The sequence below is a fragment of the Trachurus trachurus genome, assembly GCF_905171665.1.
Source record: "Trachurus trachurus genome assembly, chromosome: 12".
NCBI lineage: Eukaryota > Metazoa > Chordata > Actinopteri > Carangiformes > Carangidae > Trachurus > Trachurus trachurus.
In genome coordinates, this window is record NC_139908.1 from 18,861,109 (window position 1) to 18,885,439 (window position 24,331).

General features: G+C 40.1%; 1 protein-coding gene across 1 annotated transcript; it reads right to left on the reverse strand.

The window, feature by feature from the left end:
• Positions 1-1,375: 1,375 nt before the first annotated feature.
• Positions 1,376-22,998, reverse strand: LOC310995206 (uncharacterized protein). The gene is made up of 11 exons (XM_083984183.1): positions 22,621-22,998; positions 21,649-21,726; positions 20,989-21,073; positions 20,465-20,500; positions 20,093-20,232; positions 19,580-19,703; positions 17,847-17,991; positions 17,497-17,607; positions 14,293-14,420; positions 7,573-7,660; positions 1,376-3,033 (listed from the first exon to the last, which is right to left on the reverse strand). Exons 1-11 carry the CDS (start codon positions 22,808-22,810, stop codon positions 2,872-2,874), a joined length of 1,287 nt encoding a protein of 428 aa, XP_083840309.1. The 5' UTR covers positions 22,811-22,998; the 3' UTR covers positions 1,376-2,871.
• Positions 22,999-24,331: the final 1,333 nt, after the last annotated feature.

A 24,331-nucleotide genomic window follows, 5' to 3' on the forward strand; every position in this document is an offset into this window, starting at 1 on the left:
ATGCACTGTAGTACATGAAGAATCATGTGCACATAACAAGCTCCAATTACACCTAAATAAGATGCATTCTGTCGTAAACCACATGTATGCCACCTCTACTCATCACATTCTTGAAATTAATTAAATGACATTCATAAGCAATTCACTAGGGCATTGTCAGAGGGTGCACAGTCAGGTGGTTTTTCAATTAGTTTTTGAGTGTGAAGGAGATGCACACATGGTTGGTTTAGAGTGGAATGCAGTAAATGTGCCACATGAAATGCTGATCTGTCCATCAGGTGACTCAAAGGTCTTTGGGTTGAATTGTTGCTATAAGCAGCGTGTCCAAGTCAAATCAATGTTATCTGTGTGCAATGCGAAACAATAGAAAACCAGTATGTATCAGCACGAGGGCCATATCTACATAATTTAGACTGTTACCTAATTATGAAGTTTGAGGTTTTACGAAGATCAATTTCCCACTTTACAGTCAATGGTTGACTTGTGCCTCTATACGAAAATGGCGAATCAAGAATTGCCAAAGTGGCTTTGTGGATGTTGTGCATTTAAGTGTTTAAGACTATGAGATGATTTGAACACTGAGCTAAAACGAAGAAGTCATAAATATGGTACTTTAAATATTTAGTTTGTCAGTTAATAATACTAAACACAAGTACAGCACATGAAAAACAGAACAAGTAAACCAGAGTTGTGTGTCCTTGTGTATAAGAGGATTCAGAGTAAGTCGTTCTCGCCTGTCATAAATTGTTGTGAGTAGGAGCATCATCTAATGGACAAGTGTGGGGTGAGCAGTGAGTCATACCACTCTGTTCACAAGACCCCCATTTTCTGTCAGATCCTGTGCGTGTGTGAAAGAGAGAAACAGAGAAAAACAGAGAAACTGAGACAACCGACGTAGACAAGTAAGAAATATGCATGCCTTCAGCATAGTTAAGTAGGCATAGGTGGTAGTATAGATATGTGTGTGTGTGCGTGTGTGGTAAAGAGAACAGTAGGTTTGTTGAGCAGCTTTCTGCAGGACAAAAGCGTCTCTCTGAGACACGTCTATAGCTGATTATGCAGACTGCAGACGGCATTAACAGCATAGCTCACATTTTATACATGCTACACACTCAAGGATTTATTCATACTGTAGCTGAATGTGTTCTAGTTTACACTGACTGCCACTATACAAAACATCCAAACATATGCATGTCCTGTCTAATAGTATGCTGTTCCCTATATGGGGTTTTACTGGAAAATACACATTTCTCATATTTTAGAATGAACTAAATAAATACATTTTCCATTTAACGACATGGGTGAAAGTTTTCTTGAGACCCCTCAACCAAAAAGGGATTTGTTTTAATACAATGTGTGATTTACAGGTTTTTATAAGGCCTGAAGAGATTATGTCATATATTATATGTACAAATCAAAGTAAATTTGTAAAAAAAAAAAAAAGTGTGTGGCAGAATTTTTGTCCATTTTTCTTACCCCTTTAAATGTCTGCTGACTGTTCAGACCTACAGGGGAACTCTGCACTTGACACGAAAAATGTTACCAAACCCCAATGTCAAAACAAGGATTGGACACAATAAAAAATGAATATCAGTACTATTCAAAATTACAAACATGACGCACCTGAAGAAACTGAAATTTCAACAGTTTTTACTTAAAATGTAGCACACAGCTTCATAAAACAATAACATAGTCAAAATGTCAAACTGCCTCAAAAACATCATGTTACACACTCATTTGACAAAACACAAGACAACAAATATAAAGACCAACACTTACAGCATTTAAATAATTATGAAAGACAAATGACAACAGACATAACATGAAATGTACCAGACTCAATATTACTAAATTAAAACAAATTATTTTGTGTGTAGGAGGCAGAGCACAAGTCCAGTTTGGTTTATGATTCATGTGCTTAAATTCATTCAAGTTACCCAAGTTATTTAACATGTAGACGTGTGCTCTGAAACTCCTCCTGGATTCATTTACATCTGATTCAGATGGCGTGCGAATCACTGCCGACTGGATGTATTCAAAAATAACCAGGTTAGTGTGTGGTGTGTGTGTGTGTGTGTGTGTGTGTGAGAGAGGGAGAGAGAGAGGGATAGATAGAGAGAGAGAGAGACTTGCATACTAAAAGGAGGCAAGTCAGTGTCAGTATGACGAACTGTTGCTAAGCAGTGGTGGTTGCTAGGTGGTGGAAGGGGGAGGGGAGACAGGTTTGCAGTCAGTGATGGAATCTGAGGACTTACCCCTGTTCGTGTTGTGTGTGTGCACGTGTGTGTTCCCTTAGATTTATCTGGTTTAAACAATGATGCTGCAGTGTGTGAGGCAGGAAAAACCTTATTTCTCCCTTACAAAGATTGCACTTTCTGAGGTATTTCAATTTCTTCTCACAACAAACACCGTCATAAAAATAGAAATGAAAAAGGAAGTTGTATCTCAACTCAACCTTGAAGCTGTTTCTGATGTATAAGACGAGTTATTGCGATTAAATGAGCCAAAAAACGTAATGTTTCATGATCTTTTGGAGCTGTAGCTAATGTATAACTCATTAAAAAACTGACAAAAAAAGCTGTCTAGCAGTGTCAGATTCAACAATGGACGTATGAGTCATTTTTTTGTCTTCTGGTGCAGATTCATCAAAGGGGGCTGCAGAAACACACAGAGTGAAACCAGCACACTCCTCGGCTTTCCCCAGGACGATTACTGTATTATACGCAGCGGGGGAAAGCCTCGCAGTTTGATGGCTTCCCTCTCAGTGCGCTCTGATATGCTCTGGTGTTTCCTGCGGGGTTTTTTTAATTCTTAAAAAAAAAAAAAAAAAAAAATCATCATCAGGTGCATGACAAAAAATAAAGTGCATCCCTAGCTGGAGTTGCTCTCGTCAGATCTGGTCTGATCCAGTTGGGTGAAAGACACGGTGGGGGGGTTGGTGGGGCGAGACACAGGCAGCCATTTGTAGTCGAGGTCCTGTGATGGAGGGTCCAGACACCAGTCGTAGTTCTTTAACAGGTACATGCATGCTTCCTGCCAGCAAAATACACACACACAGACAAACATAAACAACCCTCTTTTATCCCTGCTGCATTGACAAAAACAAAACTTACTTTCTGCCTGGTTGATGATATTTTCAGTTGAGAGCAGTTGGGGGCGTATGTGACAATTGCATCATTTTACAGCAGAGCAAAAACAAAATGTTAAACTAAAAGGCACTTGGCAGAGCAAGAGTCTGAATATGTTTCCACTTGCAAAGCTACAGCCTCCATAATGTCTGTTTGTATGCATGTATTTGGAAATGGCAACGCAACACCTTTTAGCAGCCAAGCTGAAATGGAACATTGGCTCCTTTGGTAATGACGCATATTATGAACAAGTCTTAGTTTTATACAAAACAAATGATGATAGATAATAACCAATTCCCACTTGAGGCACAGAAACTCTTGTGTTTTAAAGATATAAATACCTTTGTTTATTTCTCTATCTAGAAGACCTCACTGTATGAAATCTCACTTTGTACCAATACCTCACTAATTAATGCTCCATCTTCAGCCTGTTTTTATGTAAAAGCTGAACTATGGCACCACAAGACGGGGAAAAACAATCTATTCCATTTCAGTCAGCATACTAACTGCACTCACTGCTTCATGGCTTGTGATATCATAGACAGTGTGTATCATTGGCTGATACTCAGCCACTGGGCCGACCAATCACATCCAGTCGCAGCCAGCTGCCCCGCCTCCCTCCACTTTATGAATGAAGATTTTCCTGATGGAGGGGGAGGAGCAGGATGAATGAATGGGGAAGGAGGAAGGAAGGAAAGAAGTGAGGGAACGGAGGGAGGATGATGATGGTGGGGGTGGGGAGAGAAGACGAATGGGGGAAGGATGAAGCGGGGAGGCGATGAGTCACATCTCTGACCCAGAGCCTTGCGGTCTACTTTTTCCTCTGGTCACGCCCTCCTCTGTGTGTGTGTGTGTGTGTGTGTGTGTGTGTGTGTGTGTGTGTGTGTGCATGGTGGCATGTGCAAGTGGTCAGCCTGCTCAGAGCCAATCAGACACACTTAAAAACAGCCAAATGATGTGGTCATTTAGCTATTACAGAGCAGGCTACAGGGAGGGATGAGCTTCAATGTGTAAATCATCAGTGCAAAAGAGACCATAACAAGGTTGTGTGTATTCTTCTCTAACATTACTGGGTCAGTCAGTGCACATGCTGCTCAGAGTGGCATAGATGTACTACTACAAAGATAAGGAGAAGGGGTGGGGTCGACCTCTGTATGTGAAATCCATTGACTTACTGTTTCTCCAGTGACTGGTGGACAGATGGTGGTCAGTCAGTGTGAAATTAAACATTAATCATGACCTGTATGTGGAATGTGACAAGGAACTAGGCTGGATTAGATATAACAATATAATGGTTGAGATTTGAAAATGTAATTTAATGAAGAATAAAATTTAATAACAGTAAATGTAATCATAATGATTTAGACAACCACAAATGGCATTATGTTAGAATAAAAGTGAGTGTCATGAAATCAAAAATAAGGATATATATTAAATCAAACATTTAAACATGACCAAATTCAATTTAAATTGTGAATTGAATTGATGAAAATCTTCAGAGAGTTCGCTGAGATCTGCTGGAATCTGCTTGTGTTGTAAAAACCAGTAACTGCAACCCAAGGATAGATTTGACATAAATAATATTTAAACATAATACTTTTTCAGACACATTTAAAATACAACTACGGGGTTTCAGTACAGTCATTTGGAAAATTACAAAAAAAAAAAAAATGTTATTCTGACTAATACCAGAATGCACTTGCAGTGTTGGCACAGATGATTTGGTACTCTTCCTGGAACCTTGTGGTATTTATTTATTATTTATTAATATTTTTATTTCTGTCGTTTTGGAGAACCACACATCGCAGGGTGAACAAACACAGCAGTGTTTTGTGACTCATTTACACTTGAGTTTTATATCTAATATATTATATTAGTGTTAATATATCACAGTGTGTAAATACTGTAGTAAAAGTATGTGTATCAATTTGCTGTAATTGCAGCACAGCATGGGTTAATAAATGTCATTAAAATTACAGCGTTTCTACTGTCGACAGTCTATAATGGAAATAATATGTCTTTTAAAAGCGAAGATGACTACCCATTGTCCACTTGGAGAGCAACAGTATGAGAGCAATGTTGTGCCCACATTATTCCATTCATGCCACTTGCTGTAGCAATAAAAAAAACAAGCAGCCTCTGGTTATCTGGAATAAATAATCCAGTTTTGAATAATGAGATATGATTGTGCCATTGAACAATGAGAGCTGAATGAGGAGAGGGCAGATCATTAAACCACTGTGAACATTTCACCTAAGCTCCATTCAAGCAGGCCTAACATTTACAGTGAGTCATGGGTATGTGTGTGTGTGTGTCTGCATAGAGAACCGAGTCATCCCTCACTCATGCATTTTGGATAGCTTGCAGTAACACCCCCATCCATATTACGTGTGCATGTGTTGATGTTTGTGCTGTTTAATAATCTGGGAAGAAAGAACATATACAGTATATGCTGTCTACGTGAGCCACAACAGTAGGTTAAACAGTTAGTTAACGGTCTGACTCAACGGATGTGGACTGCTGAGATAAGCCTCTTATTGGCTGACTGGTGCAATCTGCTTCCTTCCTGCTGCTCACTTGGCTGGGTTTTCTTCTCATGTTCATTGACAAATAACAGCAATAAGCTGTTGACGTGCCGTGAATGGCATGAATGTCATCAAAATGAGACTGTGTAGCCCACTCGCGCAACGTGATATGGAACTATATTTTCTTTTGTACATGAATGTGCGTTAGGCTGCAGAAATCAATCTTCATATTTAAATAAGTTAGACAACATATGAACACACACAACCAATATGTTGTGCCCTCTTTTTTTATTGTAATGTTGCAGCAAAATGTAAGCTAAAAGTGTATCATCATCTGATCTCATATCTTCTTGAAAACTGATTTGTTAAACACCTCTCATTAAAAGCAATTGCCCATTTTAGCAACTATTACTTGGCATAGTGGACCGCCAGAGCCAAAAGTCATATCCTTTTGACAAATTTACTGAAAATGACTGACAACTGACAACAGTTAAGGTATACTAGCTTACTGTCTTAAACTATGTAGCTAACAAAAAGCTACTGAAGGCTAGGGCCGAGGATCAAGCTAACTAGAATTCCTGAGATTACTCTTCATGTGAAAAATGTGATATAGCTGCTTTGTCGTAATGTTTTCCCACATTGTGGATGCTAGCTAGTAGAGTAGTAGCAAAGTCTTACTTTTAGTTTTAATACATTTACATCCTGTCAACCACAGCCAAATGTGTTAATATGTTTTATACACACAACACTTTAATTCAAGAGCAATGTCATTACTGTTGTTTTCACCAACTCATGGAGTTGACGTGGCTTAGTTATCGAGCTAAAGCTGATAAAAACTGCTAGCCACTGTCGTTATTTCAATCTGCCTGCTGGAAACGAGAAACCTTTCTTTCTTTCTTTCTTTCTTTCTTTCTTTCTTTCTTTCTTTCTTTCTTTCTTTCTTTCTTTCTTTCTTTCTTTCTTTCTTTCTTTCTTTCTTTCTTTCTTTCTTTCTTTCTTTCTTATAACAACATAACATAACTGTGGTAGGATTTAGCAGACAGTGAATCAAGTTAAAAGAGTTGACTGTTTTGGTTGGAACAATTCATTTTATCAGATTTCTTTAATCCTAACAAAGTTTGGTTGTGTAAATTAGAGGGAATCCTTAAAACCCAGATCCACAGACAGTTAAAACTGTGGGGATTCACCGGCCCATAGTGGTTATTTTCAAGTTGGTGTCACCCCTGAACTCCCCAGTTACAAGGCTCACAACACATAGCCTACTACAGACTCACACACTCTTGTCCTCCAGGGAAACATCCCTACATGGGAAATAAATCCCTCATCTTCCTGTTGTTACACCTGTACCACACCTGTCTTGTTCTGTCTTGTTCCATATAGGTTGTGTGTGTGTGTGTGTGTGTGTGTGTGTGTGTGTGTGTGTGTGTGTGTGTGTCATGTCTCCTGAGTAGCTTGTATGCAATGGTGGCTATGGTGAATGCTGCCGTGGGGAAGGACAGGTGGTTTACAAGACAGGACAACCTGTACGTAGACTTTCCACCTGATATCTCTAATAAACTCTCTCTCACACACACCCTCTCTCTCATACACACACCCACACACACACACTCGAATGCCCAAGCATTTCATCATTCCCATGAGCAGTGCTCTATTTACTGAATAATTGGGGGATGGTTCATCTCTCTCTCTCTCCCTGGTTTCTCTTGCGTTTCATTCAGTGGCCAAAACTCTCATCAATATCATCAATAGTTACACCAGTGTTGTGCCTTAATCCAGTACCTGGTCCTCTACAAATTAAGGTTTTCCCACAAGCCTCTGTTTCTCTGTCTAAAAAACATTTACAAATGCAACACAAAACTGTAAAGAGCTTTTTGTAGAATCATTGTGTGTGTTTGTGCGTGACAAAGATATGGAATCACCTTGAGGAAGACGTCGGTAAGTTTAGATCCAATGCAGTTCCTGGTTCCACTGCCGAAGGAACACAGAAAGTGCTCCTGGCCTGCATTCCTGCACATACAAAAACAAGAGCACAGTAATTAGGAATATGGCATAGCTACATTTTAAATTCATCTGACACGTGTTTTTGCCTATAAATCAGAGTGTTCAGTATTGTCTTGTAAAGAACTGGATTCCATTCATAGCTGTTCGTTAAACAGAATAATGAGCGCTTCATGAAAAACTCAAAGGAGGCATTGTCGTCCACAGGAAGATCATCAGATGTGACATCATATTAAAATCAGATGATGGTGACATGTTGGTCAACATGGTCTCTCAACCAATCACAACCAACCAGCCACAGGTTCATAAGTCACATCATTTATAAATGTATAAAGACATGATTGAATCTTTCACTGGTGAATCTGTGCTCTGTTTAAGATGATAAATCTGTCTGTTTTCTGAGATTTTATGCAAATATCCTCAATATTCTTATACCCTCAAATATTATTTTTTATTTCAAAGCTTTTTAACTAAATTGACAGAACACATTAGAGATTAGGTGTCAGCGAAAGAATTTAAAGGAGTAAACAAACAAATGTTTTTGTTATGTTTACATAGTATATCTCATTAAATCTACAGTGTATCCTTGAGGTTATTGAACATGTGGAGTAAAAAAAAAAATCCTGCACATCACTGTCTTCTAGCTCACAATTGTCCTTCACTGTCTTTGCAGGCAGTACAGTATATGTTACCTCCATCAACTGCCAATCAGTGGAACAGTGTAGAACCAGTGGTGGAAAAATGTGTACCATAACAGTTTGGTACCTTTCAAATTAGATGATCTGACCTTTGACCTCTTTTCGGTATGTCAGCCAATTTGATGACAAGCTTTTTGTTTGGGATCAAGCGAGAATCACCTGACCTCTAGAGAAGAATGAACGAGCCTGAAGATGCACAGCAGCGACAGGAACAGGAGAATCAGCTACTTGACACGTTGTGTCCCCTCGTGTAACTCCTCTCAAAATATATTTTAAATAAAGAGATGCTGGTTGGTTCCAGTCGGCCATCTCTTCCCTCTCACCACTAATGCATCCTGTCTTCCTGAAACCTGAGCTCTGATTAAAGGCAAACAGGAAGCATTAGTGATGTGTATAGTCTAGGCTCAGTGTGTGTGAGAGGGTTTGTGTGTGTGTGTGAGAGTTAGAGAGGGAGAATATTAGTGTTCCCTGCAGCATCTATCTAATGGTTTAATGTACTATTAGTGCCCATCCTGAAACAGTAAGACGTATAGCACACAATCCTGAGACACACACAGAGGAAGTCTCACCAACGTAAGGTTATATTAAATATGCTGACTGGACGGGAAGTGAATCAGAGAATATAATCTATTGTACAGTACAATTAATTTTTCTTATATAAAGTGTAATGAGAGAGTAGTGTGAAAGACTGAACTCTGAGGATAAGACAACATTCAAATCATCCAACTAACTATTAGTTTGAACAGAGGGGATTCAAAAGGGTGGCCATACCATAGTACATTTTCCAGGTTGTTGAATAGCAGAAATTGTTTCATTTTAAATACCAGGGCCAGATTTTTTTGTCTGCATAAAATAAAGGCTTCCATACAGCACCAATATTAGACAATCATATAAGGAAAAATGAGGCAGAGAAGACAAATGTCCACATTCTGTGTAGCAAGCAGACCTGAAGGTAATGTAGCAACAAGACAAGTTATTTTGAATACATATAAACAGTGAATTAGCTTTATTTTGTTCCATCTCAGATTTGTTCAGGAATTCAAATAGGTCTAGCAATGTATCAATTAAAAGCTGATTTACATGGTTAGAGAAATAAATGGACCAATAAGAAAGAGCCTAGAAGTTTAGATTAAGATCAGCTTTCTAATTAGTGAGCAAGTTAATGCTCATAGATACTGATAGCCCAACCTCTGTGTCAGCTGAATATGGTCAGTCACTTGCCACTGATTGGACACAACAAAACAAAACAAGCCCCACGCCCAATAAGAAATCACCTTGTATGTATCAGGCTATCTTTGAGCATCACAGCAAACTAGAGGCATCTTAAAGAGGGATACTTAATAAAAATGTTCAACTACGACTACACTTAATTACAGTGTGCTTCATTTCTTCTAAACAACCAACTATTTCTTATTAATGAATCCTGCCCTTAGCTTTTGCCTCTTGTTGTCTACCTTACTCTGCAGTGAGGGTCTTGTGGTTATTTATGTAGATCTCAGCAGCAAAACTGACTTTGTTCCCAGCTATGTGTTTTAAAAGAGTAAATCTATTATTAAAACTGCAGTTTAATTTAATTAAACCAGCCCTACATGATAAATACTGTCTATTAAAATACAAAGCAAGACAAACAAACCTGAAATTATCTTGACTTGTGTCATTTTGAATCATTTATGCAGTGGTTGATTTATTGAAACATAAAAGGCCAATTGAATGTCCATTTCAAATAAAAACACACACATGTCTGTGTTTTCTGTAGAACAGGACGCTTCCTGTTGTTAGACTTATCTAAAACTAGCAGCAACACAGCCCACTGCAGTAGCTCTGATTTTTATCTGTTTGGCAGCATTTCCGATTCATTTACCTATGGCCAGAGCCTGTGTGGGCGTTTGGCTGATAGGATGTTAACTTGCTAGCTCTACTGTTTGCTTCCAACTGGAAAAGCTCTCTCTCTCTCACACACACAGACACAGACACACACATACGCACAAGCTGAGGATATATACTGGCAAACGGACGGTGGACAATACAATACACGACTATCGCGCGGAAACATTCACGCGCAAACAGACGATGAGGTTAAACTGTAGTTATTGTAGGAAGGCTTGTTATGTAACAGGACCGCAGTCATTAAATTAAACAGCCAGGTGGCGAGGAGAGGGAGCCAGGCAACTATCAAGGCTGAGAGGAAATAGCCTCCACGAAGACTGACAGATGGAGAGGCAGAGAAAGAAGCAGGTAGGGGGAAGGAGAAACAGACCGGAAGATAAATGTAAAAGGAGATCAAGCAAACACACATAAAGAGAACCAAAGATAAACTTATTTATTCATCCTGTGGGAAATATACAGTACAGCACCAGTTTGAGAAGCAGCTAAGAGAAACCTAAACAGTTTACACTCTACTGTAAAACTGAATCCCATACAGTTACCTAATTTCAAACCCATTGGTTCCTTCTGAAGCCATTAAAAATGTGTCACAGATACAGAATTTATTGATTTATTTTTTAAGGCCAAATAATTTCAACAACAGTAGGCCACTGCAGTTTTTAGCACACATGATTTATTTATGGCAGCAGGATGGTTTACCTGGGATTGATTCAAAGTACCCAGTGCAGCAGTGTGGCTCATTTTTGATAGTATTTGACAACAATGGGTGGAGACATACTTGACAGTGCTAATTACATTTGGTGAAAAATGTGAATGACGTATCCTTTAATGCTCACAACAATCCTCATATGCTTGAGTTTGTCTGACCTTGGCTGAGCTACAGACAGAATTTCAGACACATCCAGTGCACTCCACGTTTTCTTATTAAGCTATCCGTCGAATTTCTATTTCTATTTCTACATCACATTGTCTCAAGGAAAATCTCCTCTGACTCATCCCTTAACCCCAATCCTGCAGAGAGGGATGCGCAGACACACACACACACACACACACAAATTGCAGGGGGAATCCCCATTGGTAAAAATGAGTGTGAGGTGGCGAGTTACCATGGCAGCAGCTACCTGTCTGTTCATTCATAGATTTCTTTTTGTGTTCTGTTGCTTTTCGACACACACCCGTAAATAAAAAAAACAAACATCAATTGCCAATATAAAATTGTGTTCTGCACAAGTAGATCATCAAAAAGTATTTGATGGACTGATATTTCTTTTTAGTTTAATTTATTTTAGGTTTTTTAAATATTGAGTATCCACCTCTATCTTGACCTCTCAATGATAACTCATACGTAATCTAACTATGTGGAATAGTAATGTTTCTTGTAAATCATTGCAGGCAGTGACTTCAAATATTTCCTTTAGATAAGATACTGTAAGAATGTAAACCCATTAAGTCACCCGAAGGGATGCTAATGCAGCAGGAAATATATAATTACATTAAAATAATAAACTGTTATTTACAGCTAAACACTCACATCAAGAAAAAAAACATTGACTGTCTACATAAATAAATAATATCCTGACCTTGAATAATGGCTTTGTCATGAAACAGTACAAAGAAGACACTGTTGTGTGATCACGTTTGGGGGGGGAAAGAAATTGGTACAAAAGAGAAACTGAAATTGCTTAACGGTTTTAAAATGGTGGTTATATCTGATTAGAGGGAAACCCCAAACTGAATTTCCTGTTTTTGCTCTGAGAGCAGCACACATGTGCAGAAAGAAGAAAAAAGAAGAAAAGATAGGATCTTCTCTGACTCATTTTTCTGCGTCCCATCCACTCTGCACAGCATCATTCTCCCCCACCCTACATACACACATACAGAATTGGTAAAGATGGTGTCAGGTGACCGGTTTCCATGGCAGCAGCTACCTACATACATACATAGATTTTTCCCCCTCTGCTCTGTCTTCTGAATGAATGAGCATGAATGAGAATAAACTGGTGAATGGGGGAAATGGATGAACAGAAAAAAAAACGGAGACAGTGATTCAGTGAAGGAGCCAGGGGCGAGATAGAGAGAGAGAGAGAGAGAGAGAGAGAGAGAGAGAGAGAGAGAGAGAGAGAGAGAGAGAGAGATGTGAGTGGAGGACACTGACCCACAAGTTTGTCTTCAACTGTCTCTGTGCATCACTAGAGTGATCAGGTCAGATTTGAGCACTCAGGCGTTTATCTATGTGCACTGGTTGCTATGGTAATGATGTAGGCGTTGTATCTACAGCATGATTTTCCAATACAGAGTCATAAAAGCAAACTGCAGTCTAGACAAGGCAGATTACTAGGCTGCTGTAATAAAGAAGAATTAATATGAATGAATGAATCTTTATTTTATACATGCCTGCCTCTTTTGCTGCATTAAAACCTATGTATTCAAGGATAAATCCAAGGACGTCAAACTAATGTACTGTAAACAACACACACACCAGAACATTTATTTCACTTAGTACGGCAAAGTTTAAGACAGAAAATGAAGAAAAGCATTCATCTAAATATAAGTCTATGTATTACTGGCATTGCCATGTTTATCCACCACCATTTCTTCATCCTCCCTCCTTTTTTCTTCTTCAGAAATTTACTGTAATGAACATTAATGGGAAATTCAGTATTTCTCTTCATTTTTCATTCTGGTTTTTATGGCTTTTCCTGATGCATTTCATCAAACTTGAATGTGTCACCGCACAGAAAGCCCCCCCCCCCCCCCCCCCCCCCATCCCTCTCTGTCTGTGCATGTGTGTATGTGCTTGTATGTGTGTCAGTGTGTGACACCTCAGTAAACCACAGTGGTCTGGCATGTAAGGTGTCACAGGTTCACTTCTGAGGAACAGTAAATGAAAACCACGGCCATCAGTGTGGAAAGTTCAGTGCTTTCTAGAAGCTATTTAATACTAACATCATGATGTCCTATTTTATAAACACTTTCCCACGAGCGGTGGGTCACATGTTTGAACTCTGAAGTCCTATTGAAAAGAAGTTGAACCCCTCACATACGCATACTAAAAAATCATAATTTCTTGAATGTCATTGTGGTCTATAATTTCTACTCCTGTGAATGTAGGTGTAAATGGGCTCTTTGCCTCTGATGGGTTTTCTTCTTTTGATTGTTGATTATACAAAATGGTAGATAGTCTGCAAAATTCCAATCAGCAGTGAACGGTTAATCAAAAGTGGATGGTGCAATAATGGTGCAAATGAACATGTCAGAGGTCAACAATGTTTGACACAGTGTGAAAAATTCATAAATTAATCGATCACAGAAATTCCATAAATAAATATGACTCGATATTTTAAATGCTTTATGATTGAGGCCTTTTCAGCCACGATGTATGCAACTTAGACAGCTAAAGTCTGAAGGAATCAATGTAGTGGTGATGCAGTCATTAATTTAAACCAGTTCAGATTAATGAAAAGGACAAAAGAGTGATAGCTTGTTAGCACCCATAGTCCATGGTTAGCACCAAGTTCATAAATTTTGCGTAAATGATGTAGGGTGACAAGGTCATGCCCTCCAGAAATATGGCTACAACCATGGTTTTAAATCGCTGTCAAATCAAAGGTAATTATTTTTAGGTGAAGATCTAAACCATTTTAGCATATGTCGAAACGTGCTCTCTGGCTGGCTGGATTTTCCGTTCGGGCTGCCATACAAACATGGCGGCGCAAGATGGCAACACTCTCTAAAGCAAGACCCTTGCTATATGTAGGCCTATATATAAAAGAAGAATTATAAGGCTACGAAAACCAAACAGATTTTATTTTATAGAGATTATACACTTATACAAATATTCATGGGTAGTATAGTCAGATTTTGACAATAAACCTTGCCAATTATTACACACTGGACCTTTAACATTGGCACTTTGGGTGTGTGCTGCTTTCATGTGCTACTTATTTAATTTAATCTTCCCCCTAACCTAACTTCCGTGCTATTATGAGATACTTTAGTCTATTATCTGAAATAAGACCTAAACTTAATAAGGTAAAAGAGCGACTCTAACATCCTTACCTTCCGCTCCACCTCTCTGGTAGGAAGCTGTCTGGCTGCTGGAACACCTCCGGGTCACGGTGGACAGCGTGGCTGATATAGATCGCTCCATAACCCTTTGGAACATGAAACCCTGCAAGGGTAGAGTCCTAGACCGCACACGGAAAAACACATTATGATACTGACATGAAAGGAAAGTAACATGATCATTTTTCATGATTAATCTCTTAAATTCTTCATTGGCAGCTCTTTGTTTTTCCATGCGGTATGAGCCGTCCTTAATGGATTTTTGGGACTTTGAAGCATTGATCTGAATGATACTTGAATAGCTTCCAAAATACTATATGATTCAATGTTAACATTTAAATCTGTAAAAAGCTTCAAGTTTCATGAACCTCAACAAATTAAAAGCAGGCTGTATAGGGATAGTTCAACATTCTGGCAAATTGGCCCATTGCCATAATCCCTATAGTCTTCCGTGGCGTAGCGTAGCTCTGAGCAGCTCGCGGGCTCGGCTCGGCCATTCTAAAAATATAGGGATTATGACAATGGGCCAATTTGCCAAAATGTTGAACTATCCCTTTAAGAGTCACCATGATGATTTGTGTGTATGGCTATGCCTATTGAGTGGATGAACACGCTGGTCGCTGGGCTCAACTTGACCTTCATGGTCAATTTTCAAAACGGAAAATCATGCAAAGGCCTCAGTGAATGCTGCTTCATATCTTCATATCGCTGGTGTACTGTAGGAGGGGTTGAGCAGGAGTTGTACAATTGTAAAGCAGATTTAAGTAAGTAGAGCAACAATTACTGTAAATGGCGGAATTGTGAGAACATGCTGTAAAACCACTTATAACCAAAATGAATAGCCGACACTTTAACTGTGATGTTTTTCTTCAATGAAAACTAAAATTCCCCAAGCTGTTTTTTTTTGGTTGCCACCTTGGGGCAAAAAGGCCACTTACCCAATTGTTAACCTTTTAATTCACCTTTTCACTACATCCATTAGTAACTGCACTAATGGACTGCCAGAGAACATGATCACTGTTTCTCTTTCCTCTACCCTCTCGCTCATTTTTCTCTCTGCCTCTCTCTGCTGGAGTGGAAAATTTTATACAAATCTCCTTTCTCGGCATTCTCACCCAGAGATGCGAGTTCATTCACTCACTCTCTCTCAGAAACTCAAACACATTCAAGTTGCTGAAGCTATTGCATATCTTAGTTCCACCTGATGGCGCTTTGACTTTTTCCACCTGATTGTGAATACTAATGATCTCTCTCTTTCTTCCACGCCTATCTGCACACATAAACATCTCATTAACTCCTTTCAGTACAGATCCAGTGGCTCTTATCTCCTGCTTAGTTGTATATAGAAAAGGTGATGACAGGGGAAGAACTGTAACAGTAGTCTTCAAAAGAGCTACTTTTCTACTTGGATCTAAACACTTTTCGACTAAAATAATAGTCTTATAGCTACTCGGAGCACCATTAGATATTTCTGAGCACTCATTTCTAATGACAGCCAAGCTATCTGCCTTTAAACGTGTTCAGTCGTGTTTGTCTCTCTGTTATTTATCATGACCTTTACAGACTTTACAGCTTCACCTAATCCTAAACTTCTTTCTCCTCTAAAATTCCCCAAAACCCCACACGTCATGAACCCATGTCCCAGTGAGGCCGTCGGTAATCAGAGTGCACTGGTGCATTTACCAGAAGTGACAAATTACTTTCCACTCTGCTTCACAGTGTCACCAGCACCCGTTCCCCCAATGACCACCCCACACACACACACACACACACACCACCACCACCACCACCACCACCGACCCCGTTCCCCAACCGCCCTTCCTTCCTCCTGCCGGAGCGGAGCCAATCAATCACAGAGACGGATCAATGCCTCTGATTGGGTCGTTGCATAAGCCTGTTTGATGAGGTCACAGTGATCAAAACCAGCTGGTGTGGGAGGAGGCAGAGATGCTGTGACCGTCCCACCCTCAAGGGTAAGTGGCCGGCCAATGAAGAGACAGGATTTCAACTAAATGTGTGATTCTACTGGTTGACAGCTCTGACGTCATACAGGCATACGGAGTAAGGATAGTAGAGTATAACATACGTTATACTCTACTAGAATATTTAACAAAACTTTATGGATGATAAGTTGTCAGTAAACAACAGTGACAGCTGCACCAACATGCAACATAAAAAGAACGTAATAGAATAACAAAAACTACCTTTAATAACCTCCTGAATGCAAAAGCCCTGAAGTAAAAACCAGGTCAATGCACCTCTCTAACATGTCTATAAATGTTTCATGTTGCCTTGGAAACCCATACAAACACTGACAGTTAGACCTTTATTTAAACTGACATAGAGGACTATTCATAATAGGACTAGCAACCACTTTAAAAAAACAAAGAGGGTTAAACAGGACACTGACCGACACGAGCTGAAAATACAAAATGAAAAGGGGCTAAATGTCTAAACTAATATTCACAGGTTTTGTTTACACTCACTATACTCAGGAGAGGGGATGCAACAGTGGAAGAGACGTTCATCTACAGTAATCTGTCGCCCTCTGGAGGAGAGGAGGGCAACGCACATCACAACAAAATTAGATCTTGTCCGTGGGTCACTTGGCGAGGACTGCAGGAGTATAAATACATAAAGGTACAAAAACAACCACCACTAATATTTCACACTGTACACAAACATAAGCCTTTCTGTACCATGATGCATATTAACATAGTGTTTTCTAAGGAGGGAGTAAAGTTACAACACTTCAACACATGTTGAAATTCATTTCCTGCATCTGCATACAGTATACTAAATCCTGAGTAAAATAAATACTGAACTACAGTAGTATTGAAGTATATTTTTGTTAAGTTTCCTACAACTTCACAAAAATATACTTCCATATTAGGTGGGTTATACTTTAGTTTGCTCTTCTAGCTCTTTATGAAGCTTATAATGTAAATAACCAAATGATGGATATATTTTTCTACTTTTGTACTGATTGTTTTGATCTTCTGTGCATGATTCAATGCATCATCTTGAAAATCATGGATAATCACCAAAGCTTAGTTATAATGACTTGGCTAAAGTCATGTATGATAATGACCGAGGCCACAAATGACACTGGATCTCTTACATTCAAAAGACAGGATGATAAATGCTCAGTTGTCATTCAGCACTATGTGAAAATCAACAGGATGGTTTCAGTCCTACCTTCTCAGCTATTCTGCGTCCACCTATGAACGGAGGCCAGAGTCTCTGCACTTCCAGCAGCACCCTCTGCAGGTAATCTAAGTCTTCTAATGCTCGTCGACGTGTCTCCTCCTGATCCCAGAAATAGGAGGTTTTCATTTAATTTAACAATTAAAACCAGCAGAAAAAGTTATGGCGGGTGGTTATGATTATTACAAAGATGTTATTTTTTATTTTTTTTTTTATTTAATTTTAATCAAATTAATTTACTTTTTTGATGTTCACTTCAGTTCTGCCTCAAATCAAATTGTTCAGTTGTATATTGTTGTTTTGTCTGATCAACATGTGCACTTTTGTCTGAGTTTGTGTACCTGTTCGTTTCCACTGAGTGCCATTGTGAAGGAGGTGAGCAGCGATGCCAGAGCTTTGGGGATCAGAGCTGAGATGAACAGCAGGAGATGCTGGGAGGCACAACTGGAGTCAGGCAGTGGCAAAGACCTGAGAGTGCCTACAAAACTAGAGATGACCAGAGGGGGAGAGAATGTAATTTGTGAGAATGGTAATGCAGTAATGAAGAGTCTGTTTTCACTGCTTCTCTTCTCTGCTAATTGTTTTCCTTCATCTTTCTCTAACTTTTATTATTCTAAAAGATCTGCAAAGTAAAATGTAAATCACTGTGTCTTTTACTACAACTTCATGTGATTATATAATTCCACCTCAGAGTGTAGTTACAATTCTGCTTATGTTTCGTACAAAAGTGAAAATAGGCTGAACATAGGTGCATGAAAAATTGTCTGATGACTGACCTTTGGTCCTCATCTCCTCTCTCTCAGACTGTATTTGTCAATTTAGGGTTTTAAAGTTTGGAAAATACACTGTACCCATATTTGACAGAACTTTACTCTTTCTAATCTGTGTGTGTGTGTGTGTGCATGCGTGTGATGCATGTGAACCATAGAGCAGGGGTGTCAAACTAATTTTAGTTCAGGGGCCGCATACGGCCTAATTTAATCTCAAGGGGGCCGGACCGGTAAAATGATTGCATATTAACCTGTAGGCTAAATATGGTAAATGGTAAATGGTCTTGTATTTATATAGCGCTTTACTATACCTGAACGATACCCAAAGCGCTTTACAGTACATCACATTCACCCATTCACACACACATTCACACACTGATGGCGGTAGCTGCCATGCAAGGCGCTGACCACGACCCATCAGGAGCAAGGTGGGTAAGGTGTCTTGCCCAAGGACACTACGGCAGCAACCGGGACAGAGCGGGATTCGAACCGCCAACCCTCTGATCATTGGACGACCCGCTCTACCACCTGAGTTCCACATTTTTCCCTTTGTACTTTGTGCAAAGTACATTATTAAGATGTGTACAGTTTATGAACTATCCTTTTTACAAAAAATTATGAACAACCTGAAATTTCTTGACAAAAATGCATGTAATTTCAACTAGGGCTGGGCAATATGAACCAAAGGTAATACCGTGATATTTGTTTAACTGAATGGCAATATAGGATATTATATTGTGTTTCCATGATGTAATTAAGAGTTTCCACCAATTAGCAGCCAGGTTCGGCCCCACCAACCCGACCAGACACGCTGGTTCGGATCGAGAATTTGCACTAATGAGTCGCGTCGGGGCTTCATCATCCGCAGGTCGGACCGCGTTGGGCTTTAACTTTCAGGCCCAGTGAGAACTCGAGCCGAGCTGGGCCAAGAGCACAGGACTTTAGCGGTGAATATCGGTGCTGTCCTTACACTACGCAACGAGCCGCTGTTGTTGTGTTGTAGTCAATACGTGAGAGTCGGCGGCTCTGTGTCTCTGTTGTCTGCTGCAACTTTGTGAGGGAGGGAGGGGCGGGGAAAGAGGAGAAGTGGCGCTCACTCCTCTGTGAGGGCGGGGCGGGGGAGTGAGCCTCGGCAGACTGCTGAGAGAGGGCAGAGAGAAACGAAACTCCAAAGCTAAATACATATTGACGGCTTTACATTTGATGAACATTTGTCCTGCAGGCCGGATTGGACCGGCCCGCCAGACAGTCCAATCCAGCCCATGGGCCGTACTTTGACACCCCTGCCATAGAGAGAGTCTCACCCCTGTGTGTCGTTCTCCAGTTTGTCTTTGATGATGTCCATCAGTTTGTCTCTGGCGTCCAGAGCCGTGGAGAAACCAGACGACCACAGTGGAACCCTAACGTTGACTGGAGCAGAGATCAGGCCTGGGAGGGGCAGAAGTTAACACACAGAGAAACAAAGTAAAAAACACAAGGAAAAAAAGGGATGTGGTTAAATTTTGCAATGCTGTGTCACAGCTTGAGAATAGTGTCTTAATAAACACGTCTGCGAGAACAAGATTTTGAAAGCGAGTGCAGGGATCAGAGCTGCAGTTTGATAAAAGACAAATTCATCAACCATTTATAGAGCGGCTTGTTTGTACTCAACTGATAGCTGCACAGTGCCAACTCTGTATGCACACATTCATTCTTGGTTGTGTAAGAATGTGTGTGTAAGTACATCTTATTGTGTGTGTGTGTGTGTGTGTGTGTGTGTGTGTGTGTGTGTGTGTGTGTGTGTGTGTGTGTGTGTGTGTGTGTGTGTGTGTCCTTGCCATGCCAGTGCTGGGTGCAGAGCTGTGAGATTTCCTCAAACAGTTCGGGCTGCTCCTCTGCGTGTACGTTCAGGAAAAGGCCCAAGACCAGCTCCGTCCCCAGGCGCTTAAAGACAGAGTAGACACACTCTGGCTGCCTACTGTACATTCATAGATCAGTTGCATCAGTTACTTTCACACACACACACACTACTTTAACTATATGAAAATAATTAGTCAGTGATGTAAATGTTTAGTGACGTTAATGAAATGCTGCTGAAAAATCTCTCAAACTAGTAAAGCAGAGGTGAAATGGAAGCCCTTTCAGACAAAATACATATTATATATAAAATAGTGAATGCTTTGGGTGCTGCAGGTTTATGTTAGTGGTACCTGAGAGAGAGGTCCTTCAGACAGCGCACACACACGCTGCAGTGAGAAAGAAGCAGAGAAAAAACACTATTTGAAAATACGTCCTGGGAGCATCTTCTCTACAATGCAGCTGTAACATGAGCAACATTCACTTGTACAGAATCACCACATTAGACACAGTATAACTGTCCCTGGGGTAGACAGGGATTAATTCACTAGGGTTTGCTCAAGAAGAAGCCTTTGACATAGATGGACACACCACAACTGTTGCTGCAATAAAAGCCCTGCGGTTGCGTCACAAATGTCCTTGCAGGCATTTCTGGTGGACATTGGTGAAAGAGGCTGGACACAGTGAATGTCTGAATACACAACCAGACTTTTAAAAAAAAAGAAGTAGAATGACCTTTGAATTCCCATTTAGACTCGTGAAACTGTGAAGAATCACATCACTCTCCAGGTCAGGAATGCATTAATTTTCAACACTATGTCAGACATTACTGATTTTACTATGCTGCAACACTATACAAGTGCAATGATTTTCCTACCTGGTGATATAGTCACTTGATGACTCCAAACAACTTCCTGAAAACAGGCTGGTCAGTGACAGACGGAGAAGACACGCCTCCTCACCTGGAACAGACACAGGTTCCTCATATTTACAGTAGCAGAGCAGCATTTAAGCACAGTTTTTTATAGTTCTGTATTACACAAGTGTCAGGTACAGTAGTTATAGCTGAATGAATCACCCGTCAGTCTTTCTGTTACACTGTTTTTTGGCTTCCTTATTACACAATGATTACTACAGACACTTATTTATATTATTGATTAGCCTAATAAACCATTTGTTTTCTCATTCGATCTTTTTTTTTTTGTTTATTAAATATGAAAAACACCGATCTGAAGTCTCCACAGTTTGAAATGACATCTTTTTATGTTTTGTTTTTCTGGTCTACAGACCACAACCCTGACCCTACAGTATATGACCTTCAATGACTTCAGTGAATATCAAGATTCTGTCAACTAATCAAATAACCGCTGAAACTCTGTTGTGATGTGATGTGATGTCTGTCTGAGCATCTGAGAGCCATCGTAGTGCTTTGTTCCCTCATCTTCCTGTTGTTACATCTGTACCACACCTGTCTTGTTCTGTCTTGTTCCATATAGGTTGTGTGTGTGTGTGTGTGTGTGTGTGTGTGTTTGTTTACCATTAGTGGTGACAATAGTGTCACCGTACATATTGGTCATCACATCAGTCGGGTCTTTCAGAAACACACTGGACTTCTCTGAAAGACATCATATAACCTGATTACAAACAGACATACAGTTTATACAGTGCATGGTTTGATTCTGTCACCAGGTGTGTGTGTGTGTGTGCGTGTGTGTCCTAAAAACAAAGCAGGTGAGAGTGAGATATTAATAATGCCTCACTAGCATGTTATACCCAACATCAGTCCTTGTATTGTTCTGTAATCTGATTAATGTTTTATCTCAATACAATGTGCTACGGCTATTATTGCTTTTATTCGGGTGCTGCTCCATGATTATATTTGCTGATAAATGCGATCATTATCATGTCATTTTCATGTCTTATCATATTTGACTTTCTATGGCTTCTTATTATATAATAGGCTATTCATTCTGACATTATTGAAACTATTTTAAATTGTTTATTTATTTGTCATACAGTTGTTAATAATAGCTTTTGTAGCATTTCCAGTATTCAAGGGTGGCATAATTTAATGAGACAACTAGCCTATAAAACTTCATCTGACTTACATCCCCCTCCTCCCATTCTCTAGCACCATCACGAGTCTCTCCCATGACAGATCACACTAATCTCGGGGGGTTTTAGGCTACCCCATATGGGAAATTTCCCCTTTGTCTCGGTTCCTGGGAAAACTTGACTCACTATCGCGAGATACAAGGAAGTCGAGACTCTACTGTATGTGTGAAGGCTGTCAGTGTAATGATGGTGGAACAGGTGGCACAACAACATCCAGGAACAAAGTTACTCGACTAATTATCATACAATATTACCGTAGTCAGTGCATTAAATGATCTGTTGAATTGTTGTTGTTCCACAATGTAGCCTACTGTAACCTACGTTACACAGAGAATAGCCGAGCATTACAGACAGCATTAGGTTACATTACAGCACGTTGACAACACAGCCTCACCACACAGCAGCTCTCTCATCGCCTGCACGGAGCAGATGAAGGTGGTCGGTCTGTTCAGCAGGCGGCACTGAAACACTCTGCTCCCGTGTTTCTCGACCCGCTCCCGGTAGAAACTCACCGGGTCCCGGTAAAACTCCAGCGACTTATCCCCGAGCACCGACACACCTGCATTTCCTGGTAGTTTAGACATTCAGTTAGCCTCCAAGTTGGGACGCGGTTTGACTAGGAGGTAAAAAAAAAAAATGGACCGGTGTTTTCTGAGACAACCGAGGCTCTAAACTTTCTTCAGACCGAGTCCCGGGCCACTCCACATCCCGCTGTCTTCGACTGTAATCAGGTTAATCCGCGAGGCAGTGCAGGTGCGACCTGTGTGGCAGATTAATGCTATCTCATTGTTGTCACTGTTTTCTCTGAGGTTACCCGAAGGAACCAGCTGCACCGGAGAGGCGTTCAAGTGCCGTCCGGATTTGTGGGCTTCCTACTGCTACGCTATCACTTCTCTGCTGCTACTCACTACTACTTTTGAGAACATTTTGAATTCTGCTCTCATGGGAACAACTGCAGTCAATGTAAGAGTGGCATTTTTAAACATCAGATTTTTTCTTATGAAGAAAAACACCTAAAACAAATAGCCAACATTTTCAGGTCTAGATGCAATATGTAGCCTATTATCAGCTCTTTGTTTAGGTAGCCTAATACAATTTGTGACATTTTGACAATTTTCGAAATCTGCTACGACAACTGCTACGACAGATGCTGCCCGGTCGGTAACTCACTGATTAATCCAGGTGTGTCTTGTGAGGTCAGACACACCTGGATTAATCAGTTTGTCCAATAGCTAATGTAAAACAGGAAATAAAATCAGGAAGTAGTGGAGCTGTGCATAAAGCCAAATCTGTCATTTACAAATGATCCACGCAGATTTTTGATTTATCAAAAATTGAGCCTACAGTGCATGGAAATGTTTGACTGTAAATATATAGCCTATAGGCTTCATTTTGGATCAGCTTTGGGTATTTCTTGGCAGGATTTGGGGCTTTTGGGACAGTTATGGCTATATTTTGGCTATTAGTTTTGGGTGAGTTTTGGCCTCTCTTTGGGTCAGTTTTGGCTACTTTTTGGTTGGATTTTGGGGATTTGGGGCTCTTTTGGGGCAGTTATGGCTGTATTTTGGAAGGCCACAATTAGTTTTGCCCTCTCTCTGGGTCACTTTTGGCTACTTTTTGGGCTCTCTTTGGGTCCCTTTTGGCTACTTTTTGGTTGGATTTTGGGGATTTGGGACCCTTTTGGTTCTTTACTTGGCATGCCAGAGTTGGCCCAAATTTGGGCCGTACATCATTCCAAAGCTTCGCCAATATGGCAAGCCACATTTGGTCCAAATTTGGGCCATAAAAAAATTGTTATCTGGGTACCATCCAATTCTTGCTAAATACATTTTCAATCTGCACTCATGGTGCACTGCAGTCAATCTAAGAGTGGCATTTTCTCTTATGATGCAAAACACTTTGTTTAGATAGCAGTATTTGTGACATTTTGACAACTGCTGCCTGACAGGTGACTCCCTAAGTCACACACCAGGAATCACTTCCAGACAATTAGCACAGTGAGTTAGGAGCTGGTTGTTGGTGGGTGATGATGATGACATATCCAAATGCCAGATGTTGTCAACTAGTACAAGACAATAGTCCTGATGTCATCTGAGGGGCAGAGG